This window comes from Filicampus tigris, chromosome 14 (assembly GCF_054856515.1).
Source record: "Filicampus tigris isolate MCC_2025a chromosome 14, RoL_Ftig_1.0, whole genome shotgun sequence".
Classification (NCBI taxonomy): domain Eukaryota; kingdom Metazoa; phylum Chordata; class Actinopteri; order Syngnathiformes; family Syngnathidae; genus Filicampus; species Filicampus tigris.
Window position 1 is genome coordinate 12,101,474 of NC_141230.1, and position 20,265 is coordinate 12,121,738.

The following is a 20,265-nucleotide window of genomic DNA, read 5'->3' on the forward strand; positions in this document are numbered from 1 at the left end:
TCACTCACCGGTGGGCTGAATGCGGAGCGGGGTCTTGTCGCTCTGTTTGCGGGTCATTGCGAACCAACTGCCGTCGGCATCCTGGATCCATTCCGCAGCCTGGCAGTAGAGCAAGCCCTGGTCTACCGGTTGCAGTTTGTGGATGGTCAGTCGGTAGGATGTGGCGTTGGTTTTGTCCAGCCTGAGGTCCCCCGCCGCCATCCTCTGGCGGTACGGACCCCCGGACCGTAAAACAAAGTCCTTGGACAGGGTGAGCAGCTCCTGAGGCGGGGCGGATGCGTCATCGGGCGCTCTCAGGTACCAGCCCACTGACAAGTGAGTGTGTTGCATTGTGGTCCGGGAAACTTCACAGGTCAGCTGTAGTGTATCGCCTTCCACTTTGGACAGAGTCTGGGCTGGAGCTGATACCGTCAGTGAGTCAGCAATAACTGCAAGCAGAAAATGAAAATCTCAATTAGAGTTGGGGCAAATGCCATATGGATAAGATGTATAGTATGAGAAAGAATTCATTTAATAAATGAGCTCATATAACGAAGAATTTTGCTCAATGATGAAGTAAGAGTCGTAGGCAAGCATTGAAGATTATGATAATCCATTTTCTATGGACTTGCATCCGACTAGCTAGAGCACATCTTGCCTGGCTGGGCTCGTCTCCAGTCAAGGCACATATAGCCTATGGACAATTTAGAGTCTTCAATGAACGTAACATTCATGTTTTTGGAATATGGGAGGAAGTCGGAGTACCTGGAGAATCCTCACATAAACTACACTAATCACTAATCCACCATGCTGTCACATAGGTAGCAAATAAAAAAATGATGGCTAAAATGATTACCGTATTTTACGGACTATAACCCGCACCTCTATATAAGCCACACCCAATAAATAATAAGCAAAATGTGTATGTGACCCTGTAGTTTTCACACTTCTAAAAGAAGATACAGTGCAATGTTTCTACTACAACAGAACTGGATGAAACAACTGCACACCTACTGTAAACATTGTTAGCTAAATAGAGGCTATATAATATAGAGCTTACCACCGTTAGTTATAATGTATTTTACTGCCTCCGCAAAAGGTCAAGAATAGACACCGGTGTCTGTGCACTTTCAATCGCTTTCTAGAATTAACATTAACAAAAAGAAACACGTAATAAGCAGCACATATATAGTACATGAGCTTCTATGGCCACGCCTCATGCCTAGACACTAGTCCGCACAGCGTAGGATTTGGGGCACTAGCTAATCTGAGGCCTTGTCTACACGTAGCCGGGGTTTTTTAACAACCGTATATCCCACCCCCCGCCTGCGTTGGAATACACATTAAAAAACGCATCCACACAAAACCGCAGAAGTGCGTTTCCAAACGCATGGAAAGCCTCTAGGCGGCAGTAGTTAGCCAAATACTGTCCATTCAGATGGAACGTCCGTCCTTGACTCCACTCATTCGGGAGAACCGACAAGAGGTCAGAATTGCTTTTAAACCTTTCACCGAGAAGCAGTGGTTGGTTGCGGACAAATAAGTCAGCAAAAAGCGCCTCGAGAATGGCTATAACCAACGCAGCGCCGCGAGAATCCATGTTGACTCGCATGAAAACTCAAGTCGCGCAATGACGTCAAAGCATCACAGATAGTACAGTGTATAATGTGAGCATGTTCACCACAAGTGGACAACAATAAAACCTAAAAATCACATATTTGCTAATGTCTTTTGTGCCGATATTGTTGTTTAATAACACAAATCAATTTTATTCCGATCATTAACAGAGGAACTAATCGATGGAATACTCAATTCTAAGTATATTCAATTGCTGCAGTCCTATAAAAAAAATACTTTTGCTTCATTGTACTTTCCCCCCAAAATGTTTCTAACCTGATTCCCTGTCTTATGTTCAGTTGAGGGAAATCACATTGTTCTATTTCTTTATTGTGAGGCATGTGGCTTCCAATTTGACTACCAAATACGGTTCCTGGCGCAACAAGGGGTTACAGATATACAATGTGCAAATCTATTTAGGGAATGCACAGGTACTAAGGGCTTAACATCAAAATCAATGTGCTGTAGAGGCCATTTCAGGTTAGAATGATCCATTATTTTAAGGGTGTGTCCCAGTCTATAAAGAGCATATTGCTGTTAAATGCGCAGGACTGGCTTGACTACAGCAGACAATTTGGGTTTATGTCTACCCGTAGTGAAAATAAATAGACATATAGATATAAGCTAAAAGTGCCTCAAGATCTGATTTGCAACCAAGTGGAGGAAGAAACAATATTTTTCTCCCTCTGACATGAGCACCACCCGCATCCTCCTGTTTCATGTTCAACTTTAACATGCTATAGTGTGCTGACATCTCACCGCAGCACATGCCTCCAGAGAATTACATGAATATATGAATAAGCATACAGTAGAAGGTCATAAAAAAATAAATAATAATTCAGTTTAAGCTGAAGGTCGTAGAAAAAGACTGTCGATTTTCATCTATGGAGCGAATGCTCCTCAATAGTGAGGTATTTACTGTGATACGCACATATTGTATGCAGGCACGGTGCCTAGGAATGAGCTCAATGCACACAAGTTAAGACAGCGTGTAATCAAGTTAATTGAGCAAATGATGCAAGTCGAAGAATAATTATGTGTGGTGAAACTTAACAGAGATAAAGCAACAGTATGCTGTAATTTGTGCTTAAATTAACAGCTTCCAGGTCACTGTGATGGTCCATTGGCTTGCAAGAATGGTGAAATGGTGCTTTTTTATTGGCATGGCAACCCCACACCACTTCAGCGGACAAGCCGGGTACCTGAAGACATGATAACTCATGGTTTGCTTTGAAAGCTATAAGCGGAGACAATAACCTCAAATCTAGTTCTTCACGAAGTGCTGTCTGGATTGTTTATTTAGTAAACTGCTGAGAGTACACATATCAGTATATGTCAAAATAATTACTTTGACCCAACTCAAAACTTGGAGTGGCATTCTAATGCACTTTTTCTGGACAGAGGCCAGTAACTTATTGCACATGGCTATCAACCGTAACAGTTGTTTAGCATTTCATGATCGAAGTACATTATAGTCCCGTAAGGTTGAACACTAGTAAATATGCTGACACCAGAAGTAATGTGTTATTCTTTTTTTTTTTTCCATTTACCAAATTACCATTATGAGTGTGATGTATCGTCACACAAATGTTCATGATTTCTACATGTATGAAATGTGAAATGTATGGTACAATAAATGTACTATTGACTCTTGAAGTGATTGATAACGTCCATACGTTTTCAGGCGGATACTTTTCCTCCCCACTCTCTGGGCTTTGCTTTTGCAAGTTGACGCGTACTGCCAAAAACAGCGAACACTCACCTGTGGGAGGACGAGAGCCAGCCCACCGAGCGACACGAAAAAGGAAAGCAAACGCCAGCCTGAACGCACACTCTTTGCCGCCGCATACACTTGCCGGCAAGATGATGACTCACGAGACATAGCCAGCAATGCCTCTGTAGTCACCAAGACTAAAATTAATGCAGTATATACAGTACATTCTTTAAAATGACTTTTTACCTCACCTTTCTGAATAAAAGAATACTTTATACTGGAATGCAGAATTATGATGAAATGTACAAAGAAAACCTTTAGGAATTACACAACAACATAATACATGTACATCAATACGGCACCAAAAAGTGTTTGTGCCAGTAGAGGGCGCAGCATACACAGAATGGTACCATCTCTGCCTTAATTTGAGCCAGAAAAAAACCTCGACATGACCTGTTTTTTTTTTCAGGTGCATATTTGTGCACATTTAGTCAAGTGGACAACACACTTAGTGATTAATTGGGTCATAAATATTTGTATTTATTTGAAATGTTACATTCTTTACTTTAATGATGCCAGCCATTCTATTTTTCAAAATATTTCAAGTCAGATAGATGCAAAAGAGCAGCCATTAATAAACATACTGGGAAGTGTGTTCATGTTGATTGTGAGTAAAAACAGGAGCTACAGCGAGAGCGGGGCCAGCCAGAAATTGAGGCGCAACCAAACTAGGCCAAAGCCAGACAGATCACAAAGAAGATTGACAAGAGGGTGGAGTGATGAAAATACCGTGGTTAGTGCGGCTCAAGTGAGAAATGGTGTTAAAATAGACATAGCAGGAAAACAAAGTGGCCAATAAGGGAGGGTTAAAGTCAGCAGGCCCTCTAATGAGGTGCTACATTCTGCTGCGACTGTATAGCTGCACATGAAGAAGCAATTTGCTACACTTCTTTGACTGAATACTATCTTCACATCCACTTCTCGCTCACCTCAGGTGAGTTATTATGGCAATATTAGTCATGGGTGCAATAAACCTTTTCTGCTGATATATGCCTTTGTTGCTTGTATGATACAATTACTAATATGGGACTCTAAGTAGGCCGGTGCCAGTGTTTATAGTGAGAGGCTCTGTTTATAATAGTTTCTGGCCGGGCAACCTCACTCTCTTAATGGGTCTCACCGCTGGGCAAGCGGATTTCAGTGGAACCATATCGGCAGGATATAATCCTGTTGTTGTTCCACAAATTAGTGTCTTCCAAATTAGGGACCCCAAGCAACAAAGAGTACCACAAATCCAAAAATAAGTGAGTGAGATAGGATTAGGTTTTTAATCACTTTTTTATTTTTTGGGGTTAGAGCATAATGGTATATTTTGACTGGCAGTGCACTTTAGTAGATAGACACCGGAGAAAAATAAAACGGTAACATATTTACATCAACAATTTGGCTAAATGTATTATGTAATCCAAATATGAACATGGCTTAAAAAATATTACGCTTACATACGTAATATTATAAAGCCTAAATTACATAAAAATAAAAACATTAAAAAAATACATACAAAATAAATAATAAAAATCATCATCTTAAATAAATAAGAAATAATAAGGAAATAAGGAAACTGGCCTGGGCGATATATCGTTATTTTTTTCGATATGTAGACATGAACATTCAAGATATTCATATCGAAAATTAAGACGATATCAGTTGTGGATTTTCCATGCTCATGCTGCATGTACAGCTCAGATGAACCACCCACATATCTCCTTTCAAATTTGTCGTTGATCGAAAGCTAATGCCAACAACAACAAGACAAACACGCACGCACGCGCACGCACACATACAACACACATAGAAAGGCAGACACCCAGAGTACACAGAGAGAGACAGCCAAGTGCCATCAAGCCATAGAAATACAGTATATACAATACACATATTGTGTTTTACAACAATAATTAACCATAATTATAATTTCATTTGCACCAGTGGATAAAAAAAAAGTGACGGTTGTGGTAAAAATGTACAAGCAGTGCATGTCTCGCCAGTCTGTTAAATGAATGGGCGTGAGCCTTGCCTTTCAAAATATCACTTTCTGCATGACTATCGTTCTAATTAAAAAACTGAACTTTCCACATGCTTTTGGATTGATATTTTACTTTTTCCTGCAAAAAAAAAAGCGTAGTTTTCACGAAAGCCGTAGTAATATTGTTAGAGATATCTTGCATAAATTGAGATATGGAATTGTGTCCTTATCGTACACCCATAAACTACTAATTTTGGTGACAAACAGGATAAAATGTGAACTACAGTTTATTGCAGTGCCCTATCATTTTATATTTGTATAAATCATGACCACAATTTCATAGACCTTGGTCGCGGTCTGCACATACCTGAAAGCCATTGTCCTTTCGACGGTGTTATAAAACATTTATTACTACATTATTACATGGGATAATACTAAAATTGTCAATTACTGTTAACGCATCAAAAGACTCGATGCTCAGCAATCAGAACCTGAGCGGACTGTTACCACAACAACACACCTACGCTACAACCTACCATCGCCATAGCAACCCTCCCACATGATGCTCCGGGCCTCTTAGAACAGCAAAAGCGTCACTGGGACAACCTTGTGCCCCGGCATTCCTCCAATATCTATTGTGAAGCCCTCTGTAAATCCCCCTGGACTGAAAGAATTCAGCAAGTTGATGCTTCACGGCCCATGGCCTCCTCACTTTTTATGGAGGCATTTAACACTGGGACTAGTCCTCAGCCCCCTGGACCAATCAGATTTGGAGACGGATCAATCAGGGATAGCAGACCAATCAGAAAGCGTCACCCAATCTCAGCATTTCGGAGGGTCAGAGTGAGGGTTGTGGCGATCTTGCAATGGCCCCACTGACCTCAATCTGGGAGCGGATTAGGACCCGAATGAGATGGCACTCCTGGGCACAAACACACACTTTATCCTGTCATTTGAGACAAGATAGCAGTGAATTCAACTACCTCAACTATTGCGGCCATATGTCATACATAGTGGATGACGTCAACCTGAAGCCTGATTGTTGGGGCAGATATGGTTCTAGATGGCCAATCCACACGGAAATAAAATACTCATTAAGGCTAGTAACGCTTCATAGGGCACCCTTTGAAATACTTTTTGAAAGATTGTTTTCTCCAGAATGTTAAACTTTTCTCACTTTTCCATTAGATTTAATTACCTTTTTGCTTAACTAAATTAGATTGTCCTCCTGCATTCAGATCTGTGCGGTGTCCCTTTTCACTTCAATTCAAGCCAAATGCGGTTTTCTTGTCCAATAAATGACTCCTTGAAATATCTCTTCCAAGAAGTTGGCTTTTTTTTTTTTTATCGGTTTGGGTTATGCATTCATTTATTCTGGCAACAGTTTATTTTATGTAGCAATCTGGATTTATTATTAATTGTTTTGTTTATTTAGGAAGGTGTTATTTCAAGAATGAATCCTTTAAAAGTCTTGAATCAACACATTGATGATATCATGAAAACATCAAAACTCCTAAATCATTCCTCTTAGTTATATCTCAGTTAGTCGTTGGACTTCTTTTTTTTCCTCATATCTGTGCTTGTCCTCCTTCGGCCGCTGAGCCTATCACAGCTGACTGGGTGAGAGGCTGAGTTTACCCTGGACTGGTCGCCAGTCAGTTGTAGACAAACAACCAATTCACACTTGCATTCACTCCAATTAACGATGTAAGGCATATAATAAAGCTAACATGCAAACTTTATATAGCAAAGCTGAAATTCTGACTCTGAACCTCAGAAATGTGAGGGAGATGATAACTACTCTGCAAACGTGTGGCCCATTAAAAATATTTGTACATTAAAATGTTATAATAATAGTATTCTTTGCTGATTGGCTGGAGGACATCACAAGTGTCCATTTTGATTTTTTTTTCCCAAATGTGGTTCCTTGCCTTTTAGGGATTATAACCCCAAAAAAACTCATTAATCAGGTTCATACGCTTACATCACATATTTTTCACCCTGGATTCCATTTTTAATATTGTATTTGAATTTGACTGATCATCCTTCACATTTTGGGTTTGTTGTGCTTGAGCGTGAAGGGAAAAAAAATAAAAATTCTGTTTATTATTTTTGCCTTTTTGACGGGCACAGAGGCTGTCAGTCAACCATAAATCTTCCCTTCTGGTCTACCTCATCTACATTTTCTCCCCTCTTTAATCTTCCCTCCTAGCCGATCTTCCTTCCGTCAAATCTCTGAAGTGAGCGACGATCGTCATTGCCCAAGCTGCCCTTTTAAGTCCGCGCATGAGGATGTGCGAGTGGCAGGGAGAAAGGCACAAAAACAGTGGAAAAGAAGACATTTGCAAAGATGAGACGAGGTGAAAATAGATGATTTATCCAACGTGACCTGTATATTCCATGCATCCAAACTTCTTTCCTTACACTTGGCTCAATGCATTTTAAAGTTGCAGGAGGACGAAACAAACAACGTAGGACTTCAGTGCGTACGCGCGTGTGTGCGTGTAGTATGTCAAGCTTGATGGCGAGGCAACACATGTGGCCTACTTATTTTTTAGTTTTGTTTGACATGGAAAAAAATATTTCATTATTTCATTACAACAGACTAAACTGCACAGCCAAAATGTGTGGTGGTGTACAAAAGCACCAGTCAACTATTTTGTACGGTAGCTGTATACTTTCCCTATTACGGTCTGTCTTGCAACAACCGTTACGTTTTACAGCGGGACCTCCAAATTTGAATTGTAGAACAGTTTGGAAAATCGAGTGCGACTTCAGCTCAGTGAGCGCAATAACTCATTCGCTGTCAGAGGTTTTCAAAGCAGAGCTCCCCAGACAGCTGTTTAATAGCATTTTGACAGATTTTTCAGAATATTGTGTTCTGTGACAACATAAGCATCAAACTTTTTTGTCAAAATTAACATGTCAAGCAGAGCAGTGAGACCTCAAATTATGAAACGACAAAAACAAGACTGGTTGGGGACCACAATGACAACAGTTGGATCCTGTAATTCAATTTACAATTTTTCCTGTGGGGAAAAATGTATCCTAAATCCTAACAAAGTTTACCAGCGCCCCGGAATGGATAGTATTGCAACTGTATGTGGCCTTTAACAAAGTCTTCAGCAAGTTTAAATGTTTACATGTTTTATCTCATTTAAAATATCAATGAAATTGACTAATGAGTACATTCTGGCCAAAGAATCATTCACAGAGGGCGAGTGCAGCAGATGTTCAGACACAGCTGAAGTGGGTACCGATTTACGTAGCGCGGCAGCGTGTTAAGTGTCGGCGTGTTGGTGCAACTCAAACGACCATTTGGTGAAGCCAGCAGGGCAATTAATGTTAATTACTTGGTGAAATGGATAAAAGTGCTGAGAGCGGGGGCGATCTTCAGATCCGATTCGGAAGCCCTCATCACCGAGGTAGGACTGTCGCAACTCGTGCAGGCGTATACCGGGTCAGGACGCAACACAATTAGGGATAAACACGCCAGCAGCCTCGCCTACGCTTGTCACTGACAGCCTCGTTATACGTCATGCTTCAAACCCTCCACCTCTGAGATTGCTGTCGAGTCACTCGATTGGCTGACGAGGAGGTACAATGGGGAGATGGTATAATTGGGCTTTAAATGGGAGGACAAGGATGAGGAACAAAGAAAGTCTTGTTTAACTCAACGCGTTGAGCTACCAGAAGCAAAAAAATGACATGATTACAGTGAACATGTGAACAGTGTTCCGGAACAACCTACAATAGGTTAAAATTTGCACTTGAGACCAAATCCAAAAAAAATGCTTGGAATTGTTTTATCCCTCTGACATATACTGGGCTGCAGCTAAGCGTAATTTTATCCATCCAGCCATTATGTAATCAATTCATGTGCCAATTATTTCGGAGATTAATCAATGAATTTGATTAAAAAAAAGTTTAAGGGGAAATTAACCCCCCCAAAATCTTTAAAATAATATGTTCTATGCAGCCCCACTAGTCCAAACACGGCATTCTGATTGACATTGTGTTTGTGGAATATGAGTTAAGTAGTAAAATCCACCCGAATTTGTCCATCGCAGAGGGTGGCCATTTTGTCACTGGCTGTCAACTAAAAATAACATCACAGTTGCTCAGGGCTCTGGTAACAACCAATCATGGCTCATCTTAAGAAAAACAGGTGAGCCGTTTTGTAGTGCTGTTCGAATGTGTAGCGACTTTAAATTAACCTCGAAATAATGCCCTTCTGCATTTTAAATGCGGGCTACAAGCAGTCTTTATGTTTTGTGCAAAACCACAGAAATAAGCCGTTCTGCAGTCCTCTTCGCCATCTTTAAATCAAGTAGCCATCCCTTAAGGATACAAACGGAAAAAAGATGTTAGTCCTTCATTATGTCGTTGATATAGTAGCTATATAATGTGGTTGTAAACGTAAATTATTTAGCATGTACTAATCCAAATGTCAGCACTTTTATATTTAATTTCGATACAGAAAAGATACACTTTTTTTGTGTTCAAGATGCACAAAAGATTCCCCTGCATTTTAGCGACAGTGATTAAGTATATCTTTTTGGCGTTTATAAAATGTAGCTTTCTTTGCCAAATAATTACAATTAATTAATAATTAATAATAAAAGCTGTAAATGCTATTAAAAAAAAAAAAACATGTCCATAGAGAATTTACAGTAAAGAGGGGAATTTTTATATAGCAGATTTCACAGATTGTGAGGGTGGTCTGGAATAAAACCTCTGCAATGGATGGGGGTTTACTGTAATCTCTTCCTTGCCTTTTGTCTGGATCTGGGAAATCAAACAGGTCATCAAACTAAACACTGGAACACCAACTCTGGCATGTCAAACTACCCTCAAGAGTTGGAAACCTAATAAGGAGCCGTGCCAAACGAGACATCGGCAGTGGCAAAAGGAGGGGTGATGGGTTGGGTCAGGTGCTTTGGTGTCAAAAAGTGTAAGGCTGCAGTGTGCGATCTAGGCCCACAGCAGGGGTTACATCCATAATACAACACACGAGCATGATCAGAGGAGCCCGGGCAACTTAGTGGAACCTAGATGAAGCGCATCGCTTCAACGGTTTCGCTGCTTTTAAGGGTTCTTCTCAAGTCGTATGTCACGCAATTATCATACACGGCCTCAAAAAAAAATGGTCCCGATGAAATAATTTAATACAAACCAGTGCAGCAATATTATGTATAGTGTATGGTTGGTGGGTTCTGCTGCCAAAGTGCTGCGTGTGATATTCTCTTGTGAATTTATGATGCTCTCTTTCCAGTGTCTTTTGGGCAAAATGCCAGCATCCATCAAAGCAACTGGTCCAGAAAGAAAAAGTTACACTATTCTACTGTAAATCAACGCTGGTTTCACTCAGCAGGCATTTTAGTATTTGTTTACATTTTCACACTCTAATTTTATTTTTAACGACATACTTAGTATGCTGCGCAAATGTAAATCCATGTCGGCTGCTCTTCAACGAAGCGGTTTAGGCTTTCCCAAACAAATAAGTTAATTGCTTTCTAATGTTCATAATTCATATCAGTGATTTTAGTGAAAAAGAAAATCAGTGTAGGAAGAGAAAAAATAATGAGCCCATTAATAACCCTTGTATATAATTGGGTCAACAGTGAATGTGTAGAGAACCATAACAGAGGATTTATTAGTTTGCACAAACACTATGCAAGATGTCAAATATTCAATGTTGACATTGCCAATTTCTTTTGAGGCAGTAAAGAGCTTCATATTGCTGAAATCATTTGAGCAGAGCAAATGTTACATTAGCATCAAGACTGGGACAAAATGTAGATATTGCAACATGTTATCACTCGCTACAACTGCATCAGATACTGCTACAGTCGGTATGTGAACATGGCGTGTTTGACATTTTTTTTATATAAGGCCGATGAAGCATTGAAATCGTGATTCAGTTATATTACAGTGTTATCTGTCACAGCGCAGTAGCAATACAACTGCATCAGGTATTGATAACATCACAATCCAGTTTTTCAGCATGTGCAATGGTTACGATGTCACGTTGATATGATGTTCACTAGTTTGGAAAGAAAATATCAATATGGCAATACAGGTAGATTACGTTGTTGTTCACCATGATAGTCAATGTGACTTCATCGTTTCAGACTCGCCACTGCCCGGCCACAACTGCGGCCCCCTTGTTATCCGCATTGTCAATCACAACCTTTTTTTTTTCCCCAAAATGCTCATCCTATACTGTTAGTGTCAATATTCAAAGAGAGGGTAAAAGCTACGTTAAATATATTTAAATATAGACCATTATTTCCCAACACTTTTCCACTTTAACTCATTCATTGCCAGACAGTTTCTGACCCTCTTTTACCCTAACGTTTGAAAAAATTTGAAAAAAATATAAATGGGTTCCTGGGATACAATGGCTGGACTGTCAAAAGACAAGTAAATTCCTCAACGGCAGTGAATGAGTTAATAAGCGAGCTTCATAAATCAGGTGAGAAATAGGCTACACTACAAGTTGCTGTGACTTCTCAGCTCAGTATATGGGAAATTAGAGGCTTCTTTCTATTCTACAATATTGCAATAAGAATGGATTAACAATTTGCCTGTAAGGATCACAGACTGAAAAAAAGATTCCATAATGCAAACTTGGCCAATTTGGAAGTTTTATGATGCAAAGGGCCCAAATGAAAACAAATGGATTCACGACTATGCTTAACAAATGATTCGCTATGAGCTGAAAGTCTCGTATGCATGATGCAAAGTCTGATTAATGAGGTTTCAGAACGTAGCCAATATTTGGAAAACGTGAAGCCAGATGAAATTTAAAAAAAAAAAAAAAAGTGGTCGGATATGAGCGATCTCACAGAAGCTGTTATGAGATTTTCAGTTAGGAGGTGGGAGGTCCTTTGCTAATGGAACATCACTCTCGGCGAGGGTGTATGTGTGTGTGTCGGGTTGGTCGAGTCCCCACACAACAGCTCAGAGGTCGATGGCGGAGAGGAAGAGGGTTTTTCATTTAATAAAAAGGGGTCTCAGTAGCTTTCTTTCTGGTGTCACCAAACAGTCATCCCTCTTTAGGCTCTGTCCCATTTACTCATCACTGGAGCTTTTTTCGTCTGTCTCCCTGCAACCACCCGCCTCATCCCTGCTCTTTTCCCTTCCTCGCCTACGAGCTCGTCTGCGCCCAATTATCACATATTTCTTTGTCTACTTCCTCCATCGGCGTGTCCGCATAAAAGACTTTCTTAGAAGACAGCATGAATATTTTTATTGAATTCCGAGACACTCACTAACTAATCGTTGAATGCCTCCTTGATTCTTTTTTTTATTTTGGGTGAGTCATAAGACTAGTAAAAACAAAAAGGAGACACAAAGCTCAACCTCCTCTGGTTATTACAGCTCATTATACCTGCAACTGCAAGTACACAGCGGGAGAGGTGCGTCACGACCGGCCAGTGTGTCCCCTCCTAGTAGGGGACCCTCTAAACACACAATGCTTTCAAGTCCAGAAATTCAGCAACCCGTCGAGTTGTATCAATGACTAACGCAGTGCTCTTTGACTCACCTAACAGATGCTTCAAAGACATGTGTGACTCTGCTGCTGCAGGTCAACGGAATAACACAGTGCTTAAGTGACTTGCCTCGTTTTTCGAAAAAGCACATTGAAGGTTAAACCAATGGCGCGATGCATGCTTAAGGACCATGCTTAGAAAATGCACACTTTTAGATGGCAATGACTCTAATACAAAAATATTTACTACAGGAGTTGAAGTGTCTTTTAACGAGGAAATCACCCCACAAAAAATCTTTACGATAATATGTTCTATGCGGCCCCACTAGTCTAAACACGGCATTCCGATTAATATTGTGTTTGTGGAATATGAGTGAAGGAGTAAAATCCACCCGCCCATCTCTGGGGGCGGCCATTTTGTCAGTTGCTGTTGACTGAAAATGACATCACAGTTGCTCAGGGCTCAGGTTAGCCACTAATTATGGCTCACCTGTTTTCTGAAGTTGAGCCCTGAGCAACGGTGATGACATTTTCATTCCACAGCTCATATTTCACAGATGTAATGATATTCAGAATGACATGTTTAGGACATATTGGAAAGACAAATTTTGGGTTGACTTCCCCAAAGAAGTCCAAAGTCAAATGAATATAACAGAACACCAACAGAGGGACACAAGAAGAGCTTTGTAATGTCAAGACCTTCCACAAACTGATCACCACCACTTTTGGTGTTTCACTAGCTGCTGTTTTTTCTTTCGTCCTAAAGTTGCATTAGAGTGCAATGGAATTCTGGGGAAAAACACACCTGTAATGCGGTGTTTTTCACCCTTTATTGACCAAAGGCACAAAGTTCACATCAGAACAAAACATTCTTGGCACACCACTTCGCAGAATGATTCACAAAAAGTGGATATACAGGGCTTCAGTCATCTAGTGGAAGAACATTTCATTGTTTTGCCTGTTGCTATATGTGGTTGGCCTACATTGATCAACACACACCCCAAAAATATTGGAAAACACATTTTTGGTCAAAATAATTGACATTGGATATTTTTACACAGCACACCTGATGATCTCTCAGGGAACACTGGTTGAGAATCACTGCTCTAATGTATCAAAATGTGTTATGCGTGACGATATCTCACATCACTGAGATGAAAAAAGTTCTAGGAAAGGGCAGGCATTAACTCAGCTTTTTAGAGACATTAATTTTTAAAAAAAGGCACACCCTTAAAAAGTCATGTTCAGAAAAGAATAATGTATGCCTGAATGTGTTTTACTGCTTTTATTGTTTTAAATTACCGGTATGTACTTTTAATAATGCTTAATAAAGTGTTGGAATGGAAAATGCAACTCACGTTTGCATTACACCATGATTAAACTACGTTTTAATACTTTTCTAATTATGTAATTCTCAAATGTCTAAATAAAGATGCGTTGGGTTGAGTTCTTAAAGCACTGCCTCTATAGCTTTTAAAAGATTCTATTATGGTGGTAGATTGACCCAGTGGATTATTTGGATTTGACTCTTTACAAAGTCATTAATTAGCAGTTAGTCCACTTGAACTGAAATCTTACAGGGTCTTAGCTCAACCTCTAGACTAGCCCTGATGGTTTCTCCCATCTGGCTTTGCACACAAGTCAGTATTCGTTTAAAAAAAAAAAAAAAAAAATTACTATATCTCCGGGTTAGCATTTTCCGCCCAGTGATCAAGCACTTGACTGTGGGCACAGCTTGTATCTTGGCTCTTGTCTGGTGTGGTCGATGCCTGCCTCCAACAATCAGGTGCTCTTTATTGGACTGCTCTGATCAGATCTTCTCTTCTGTCCTTCCTGTTCTCATCAGTAAGATTTTTTTTATGACTATTGGCTGCATGCTGGGTCCGCCTTCAAGCCTAGAAGCACAGCTCAGTCCAGTTTCCAAATTGTGAGGGATGCAAAACTAGCTCATCTATACAATATGACTATAGTTGCTATGTTAGGGTTTAGTCATTGTACCTAGAATGAGCCAAATAATCCGCGGCCCTCTGACTTGTTGACAGAATCTTCCTTCTATGTGACAATCTGAATAATTTGAACTGACAAAGCGACTCTTCTCAAATATGGCTTGTCTTCCTCTTCAAATAAATAGTGACACGCTAACAATTAGAAGACAAAATGCCACGTCCTCCATTTTTATCCATTGTTTACAATGTCACGTTCCTTTTTTGTCAAATTCATCGGCGGTTTGCATTGCGCTGCTATGATGTCATACCTTTTGTGTAGTTGATGCAGCTATCATCATCCCGCCTACACAACTCGTGCGGGAAAGAGATCAGGATTCTCCACTCTAATTCATATTGTGTTACGATGAACTGAACAGGGGTAGAAATGTGACATAAAATATATTTTTGAATGTCTGTTGTTAGATGTTGATAATAGCTCTGGTATTTGAGGTTTCTGGCAGTCTTCGTTTCACCTTCACTATTTTTAACTTCATTTCTACGCTTTCAAACAACATCAAGTGGGAGTAGATCAGCAGCCTTATTCACTAAGAAGTAAAATTATTCCACAATTATGTACGCTTGTTGACATGGTACTTAAGGCCAGTGTAATACCCTCAAGAACTATTCTACGTACACAGTTTATCTAGAACAGACTGCATGTTAGTTGTGTGTGTGTGTGTGTGCGTGTGTATATATACGAGGGGCTTATTTTTTCCTCATTAATGTAATACAGACTGATTCCATAGGTGGCCTGATGGTAAGCCCACTAAGCGCTTGATGAAGACTTCAACTGCCATATTGGCTTTGTATTGTGCCAGGTAATCCCGTAGAGATAAAATACCTGATGGTAGTTTTAACTGTTGTAGCCGTGTGAGGATGCCAGTTTGGATGCGTAAAAGTATTTGTACTTCATTCACAGACTGAAAAATGTTTATTGGTGGCACAATGAAAACAGCATTTCAGATTTTATTAATTTATTTTTTTGTATAGCTTAATAGGAGATTTTCAAAAAGTCAAGCAAACACTTGGCTATATGCCGGGCTTTAAGTGCTGCACTGATAGAATAATTGTTGTAAGGTTATACCATAATTGTCTCTTTTTTTCAGCATTATAAACTTGTTTTAATCATGTAAGTCGAAGTTGCTTGTGGAGAAAGTGGAATGTGAGTAGGACACATCCTCAAAATAGGAACGATGCTCTAATCGAAGAGCATCCCGTGGTAAAACGACATCTTTGGGACAGAATAAAACAATAACAATGGACTGTGCAAATGTAAGAAAAACAGAGGGGAATGTAAGAATAATAATGTATATAATGATTCATGTGTTAGATATTTCATGATTAGGCTTGTTAGCTTTATTAGCTTCGTAGGTTTAGCTTTAAATGATATAAAAACAGGGGGGAATGTAAGATTAATAATGTATATCATGATTCATGTGTTAGATTTTTCATGATTAGGCTTGTTGGCTTTATTAGTTTGTGGGTTTACACACACACACATAGACAAAACAAGTTCAGAGTGTTCCAGGTGCTTTCACCTTTGTAATCAGGGACTCCTAAGAAAAATAAAAAGGAGGAGGTGCAGGAGCCGAAAATAAAAAGGAGGAGGCGCAGGAGGGTTTTAGGAACTGTAATCGTACACTTCCCTGCGCTCTCCTTGCAAGAAAAAAAACAATATTGTGTCGAGTGTCTTCTCTCCTCATTGTGTGCGTTGTTTACTAATGTCTCACTTGGTGCGAACCTGACATGCACTCTTCACTCACCCTATAAGTTTTAGCTAGTTTCATGTCTAGAACCTTGCATATGTCCACTTTTCTAATTGAACAGCACAATCCGGCAGCGTAACAAAGGCAAAAAGTGGGAGAGCAGTGAAGTGCGCGCTGGGCAAAGAATGACGCGGTAGGCTCTTTGTTATTGTAGAAGGAGAATGGTGACGTGGATTTATAAGGCTGAGTGCTGCGATAAGACAGGGATTCGCGGTGAGAAGCCTCAAATATGAAGCGCTGTTTATACAAAGGCACAAGAGGAGGATTTAACAAGATGCGTGCAAACTCACACACACACACGCACGCACGCACACCCCCACACAGGTATATAAACAATTATGACATTACCTCTCACTGAGGACCAGCCAGGAAATGAGGCTGAGTGAGTGTGTTGGGAAGATGGAGAGTAAGTGGGAGATTAAATGGCAAGGAGTGAGGAGGGGTAGTCTGAAGAGAGGTGGGAGTATGAAAGACAAATCTTCCTAAGAGTGTTTGAGAGGAGCTGTGCGCATAGCTATCGTTGACTAAAATCCTTCATAACATCAAAGATTTATTCCCTATGCCTAAAACATGCACGAAATAACCCTCCATTCAGCATCTCCCTCCCTGTTTTTCCTTCCTGCCATCTTTACCAGCTGCAACTTTCTCCATCAGACAGCCAGCACTGACTGTTTGTCTTCCACGTCCCTGCAGTCCCCGAGGTTGTAAGGACACATGGGATTTGGCGAAGACTGCCAGCATCCACACAAAACCTCACCCCGACATGCAGACACACACACACAAAACAGACAAATCCCACGACGGCAATTACCTAATCTACCCAAAGGCTTGCTCCGATGCGCAGGGGTACTCCATGTGCAGTGGTATGCTGTGACACTATAAACAGCATTGATCAAGCATATCATGATTCCCACTGCAGATGGGGTGACAGTATTAAAAACCTAATAGGTTTCATCCCTGCTGCACTGCCTTTCCTCTCCACCATTTTTTGCCGGGATCCCGCATCGCTACATGACTCCCTCTGTACGTCACACCAACCCCAGATGGTAAAGCACTGTGACCAATTAAAGACTTCCCGGAGGACAGAACCAGTTATAGTCGCGGCCGTCTGACCGTTTTTGTGTGCATATGCATGTGTGCGCGTCTGTGTGAGTTAATAAACCTTATAAATCATACCGCTGTGTTTTAATCAGTTTACAGAGCCTTGTCATTCTGCCAGGCCCACAAAGCTTGCCTCTAAATAAAGGGAACGGGAGCATACGAGCTAAATTGCCATGCCTGACACCTCTATTGTACACCAACACGACAAGGACAGAAAATGCTGATTCCGTAAGTTGTCGTAGTATTCATGGAGGTCATGCAGATATCTGCTAGGCTTATCTGTCAACAGCTCGAAACAAAGGAAATGAATTGGAGCTGCACTCGCATAAACCACAATGACCCGCACCGCTTGGTGGAAAGGTGGCTCGAAATAGTTACAGATCTGCCACAGTCAAGGTCAAATCTCAGCTCAGACCATCCCATGCGGAGCTTGCATGGCCTCCCTGCACCCCAAAACATGCATCTTAGCTTCCTTATAGACTTTAACTTGTCCATAAGATTGTTTGTATGTATGTGCCCTGAAATTGGCTGGTGACCACTCCGGGATGTACCCCGCCTCCTGCCCAAAGTTAGCTTGGATAGGCTCCAGCTGACCTGCAAGCTGCAACCCTTACTCCTTACAAGCAGTATAGAAAATGGATGGATAAATTGATGGATGGTGGCAACTCTTATCATTGTTCTTACTAAAGTGGGAAAAAGAGGTGTGTATTTGAGAAGAGGCATTTATTTGTTCCCCTTAAGTAGTTCCCCTGCGCACTGAGGAGAGAGATCTCTTCGAGAGCTCTTAAGATATATGGTATAATCACTCGTAAAGCAACACTGTCGATCCACGTGCAACCAACAACAGTGGAAGCTTGGCATTGAAGATCATCTGTGACCATTTCCAAATCATGATTGTGTTTCCTTTGTAACTATGGTGATGAACACAGCTGATATAAAGAGAGGCATACCACAGGGCAGGGGTTGCTGGTACCTCTACTTACGAACGTCTCTTCATACGAAATTTTCAAGTTACGAAACGCCCCAACAGGAAAATATTGCCTCTTGTTACGAAAGAAATTTCAGCATACGAAAGGTAAAAATATGGGCTGCTACTCGCTGTGTTCGTGAACGCAACATACGCATAGCTGCTCTGCCATTGGCTATTACCTAGCATCTTCCTGGCATCCCGTTGGCTACGAGGGACCTCTACCCAATGTGTCTATGTGTGTAGATAAACAGGTAGGTAGATACATATATATATGATAAATATGTCTTTGCAGCGTCCTCGTCATTCGCCCCTCGTGCCATGAGGTGTTCAGATAGTTTTACATGAATTAGAAACGAGGAAAAGGAAAAAAGGAGAAAATCGTTTTTTATATCCATACAAACAAAGCAAGAGATAAAAGAAAAGTATGAAAAGGGGACGCGTTTGGTTGAGCTCGCCAAAGAATATAACTGTAATGTATTGACAGTCGCCACCATGTTATTAAATCAGTTCTTTACAAAACGCCAGGCAAAAACCACTTCTGAGAGAGAACATGAGCCAAAGAGGACAAAAAGCGATGAGGACAGCAATTAAAAAGTAAACGACCATTTTTATTCTTTACTCTATTCTTTGTGTTTTACAATATGCACAACTCTCATTTATTGTGCAATAATCTAATCGTAACATGTATTTGTTACAAATTTTGATGCATTTTTATGCTTTATAAAACATCTATGTCTGAATATTGGGGGGCTTGGAATGGATTAGGGCATTTACATGGAAAACACGTCCCTACTTACAAAATTTTCACTTAAGAAATTTCTCCCGGAAACAATTAATTTCGTAAGTAGAGGTACCACTGTACTGTTGTTTGTCCATTAGGTGTTTTGAATATGAGGAAGTGCCATCGCTATTTTTGCCTCCACTGGTCTCAGGAGGAAGCTGGAGAAGCTACTTTGCACCTTAAAGAAGGCCAAAAAGCATCAAACTCTTTTGAAGTCAATATAAAAGAAGAGCGTATTTAACTGTGAAAGAACTCCAAAGTTGTTGGTTTTGCATTTGGATCCCGCCCTCCACCAGATTCACTGATAATCGTTTCGACAAAAGATCAGCATTTACTAAATGTGCAATTTCCACTAAAAGGGATTAAATTGTGATTGAAGGGGGAATGACAGAGAGGAAAAAAACAACTTAGGTGAAGTGAAAGGTTCACTGCTCAGTTAGTCACCCGGCTGCCATCTAGCAAAGCAGCAGGTGAGGCAAATGAGCCATTGCCAGTCTGCGCTGCCAGTCTTTCTGGGAGGGATAAACAGATCTTCCCTCCACCCTCACTTGTGTGGAAAAAAAAGAACTCTTTCCCTCACCAACACAAAATGGAACAGCTTGCAACACAAAGGTAACTAAAGTGAAACCAAACCAAGCGACGGCTCGTAAAATGAAAAACTCGTAAATCAAGGCACCGGTAACAGCAGATCTGTATTGTCTTACAATCAGATCCTGAGTTGACTAATACTGGCATGAAAGTGTCATTTGTACATGTTACAGAGCTTCATTTTTAGTGGTTAAACCAAACTAGCATGGAACTACAGCATAAACTGCACACATTGCCCGCACA

At 40.5% G+C, this 20,265-nt stretch overlaps 1 protein-coding gene across 1 annotated transcript in view; it reads right to left on the reverse strand.

Annotated features, from left to right (window-relative positions):
* Positions 1-20,265, reverse strand: part of igsf3 (immunoglobulin superfamily, member 3) — a 105,003-nt gene that overhangs the window by 49,689 nt on the left and 35,049 nt on the right. Inside the window, exon 3 of the mRNA XM_086051916.1 lies at positions 9-428. Coding sequence (XP_085908042.1) covers positions 9-428 — 420 coding nt within the window. The remainder of the gene's footprint in view (positions 1-8; positions 429-20,265) is intronic.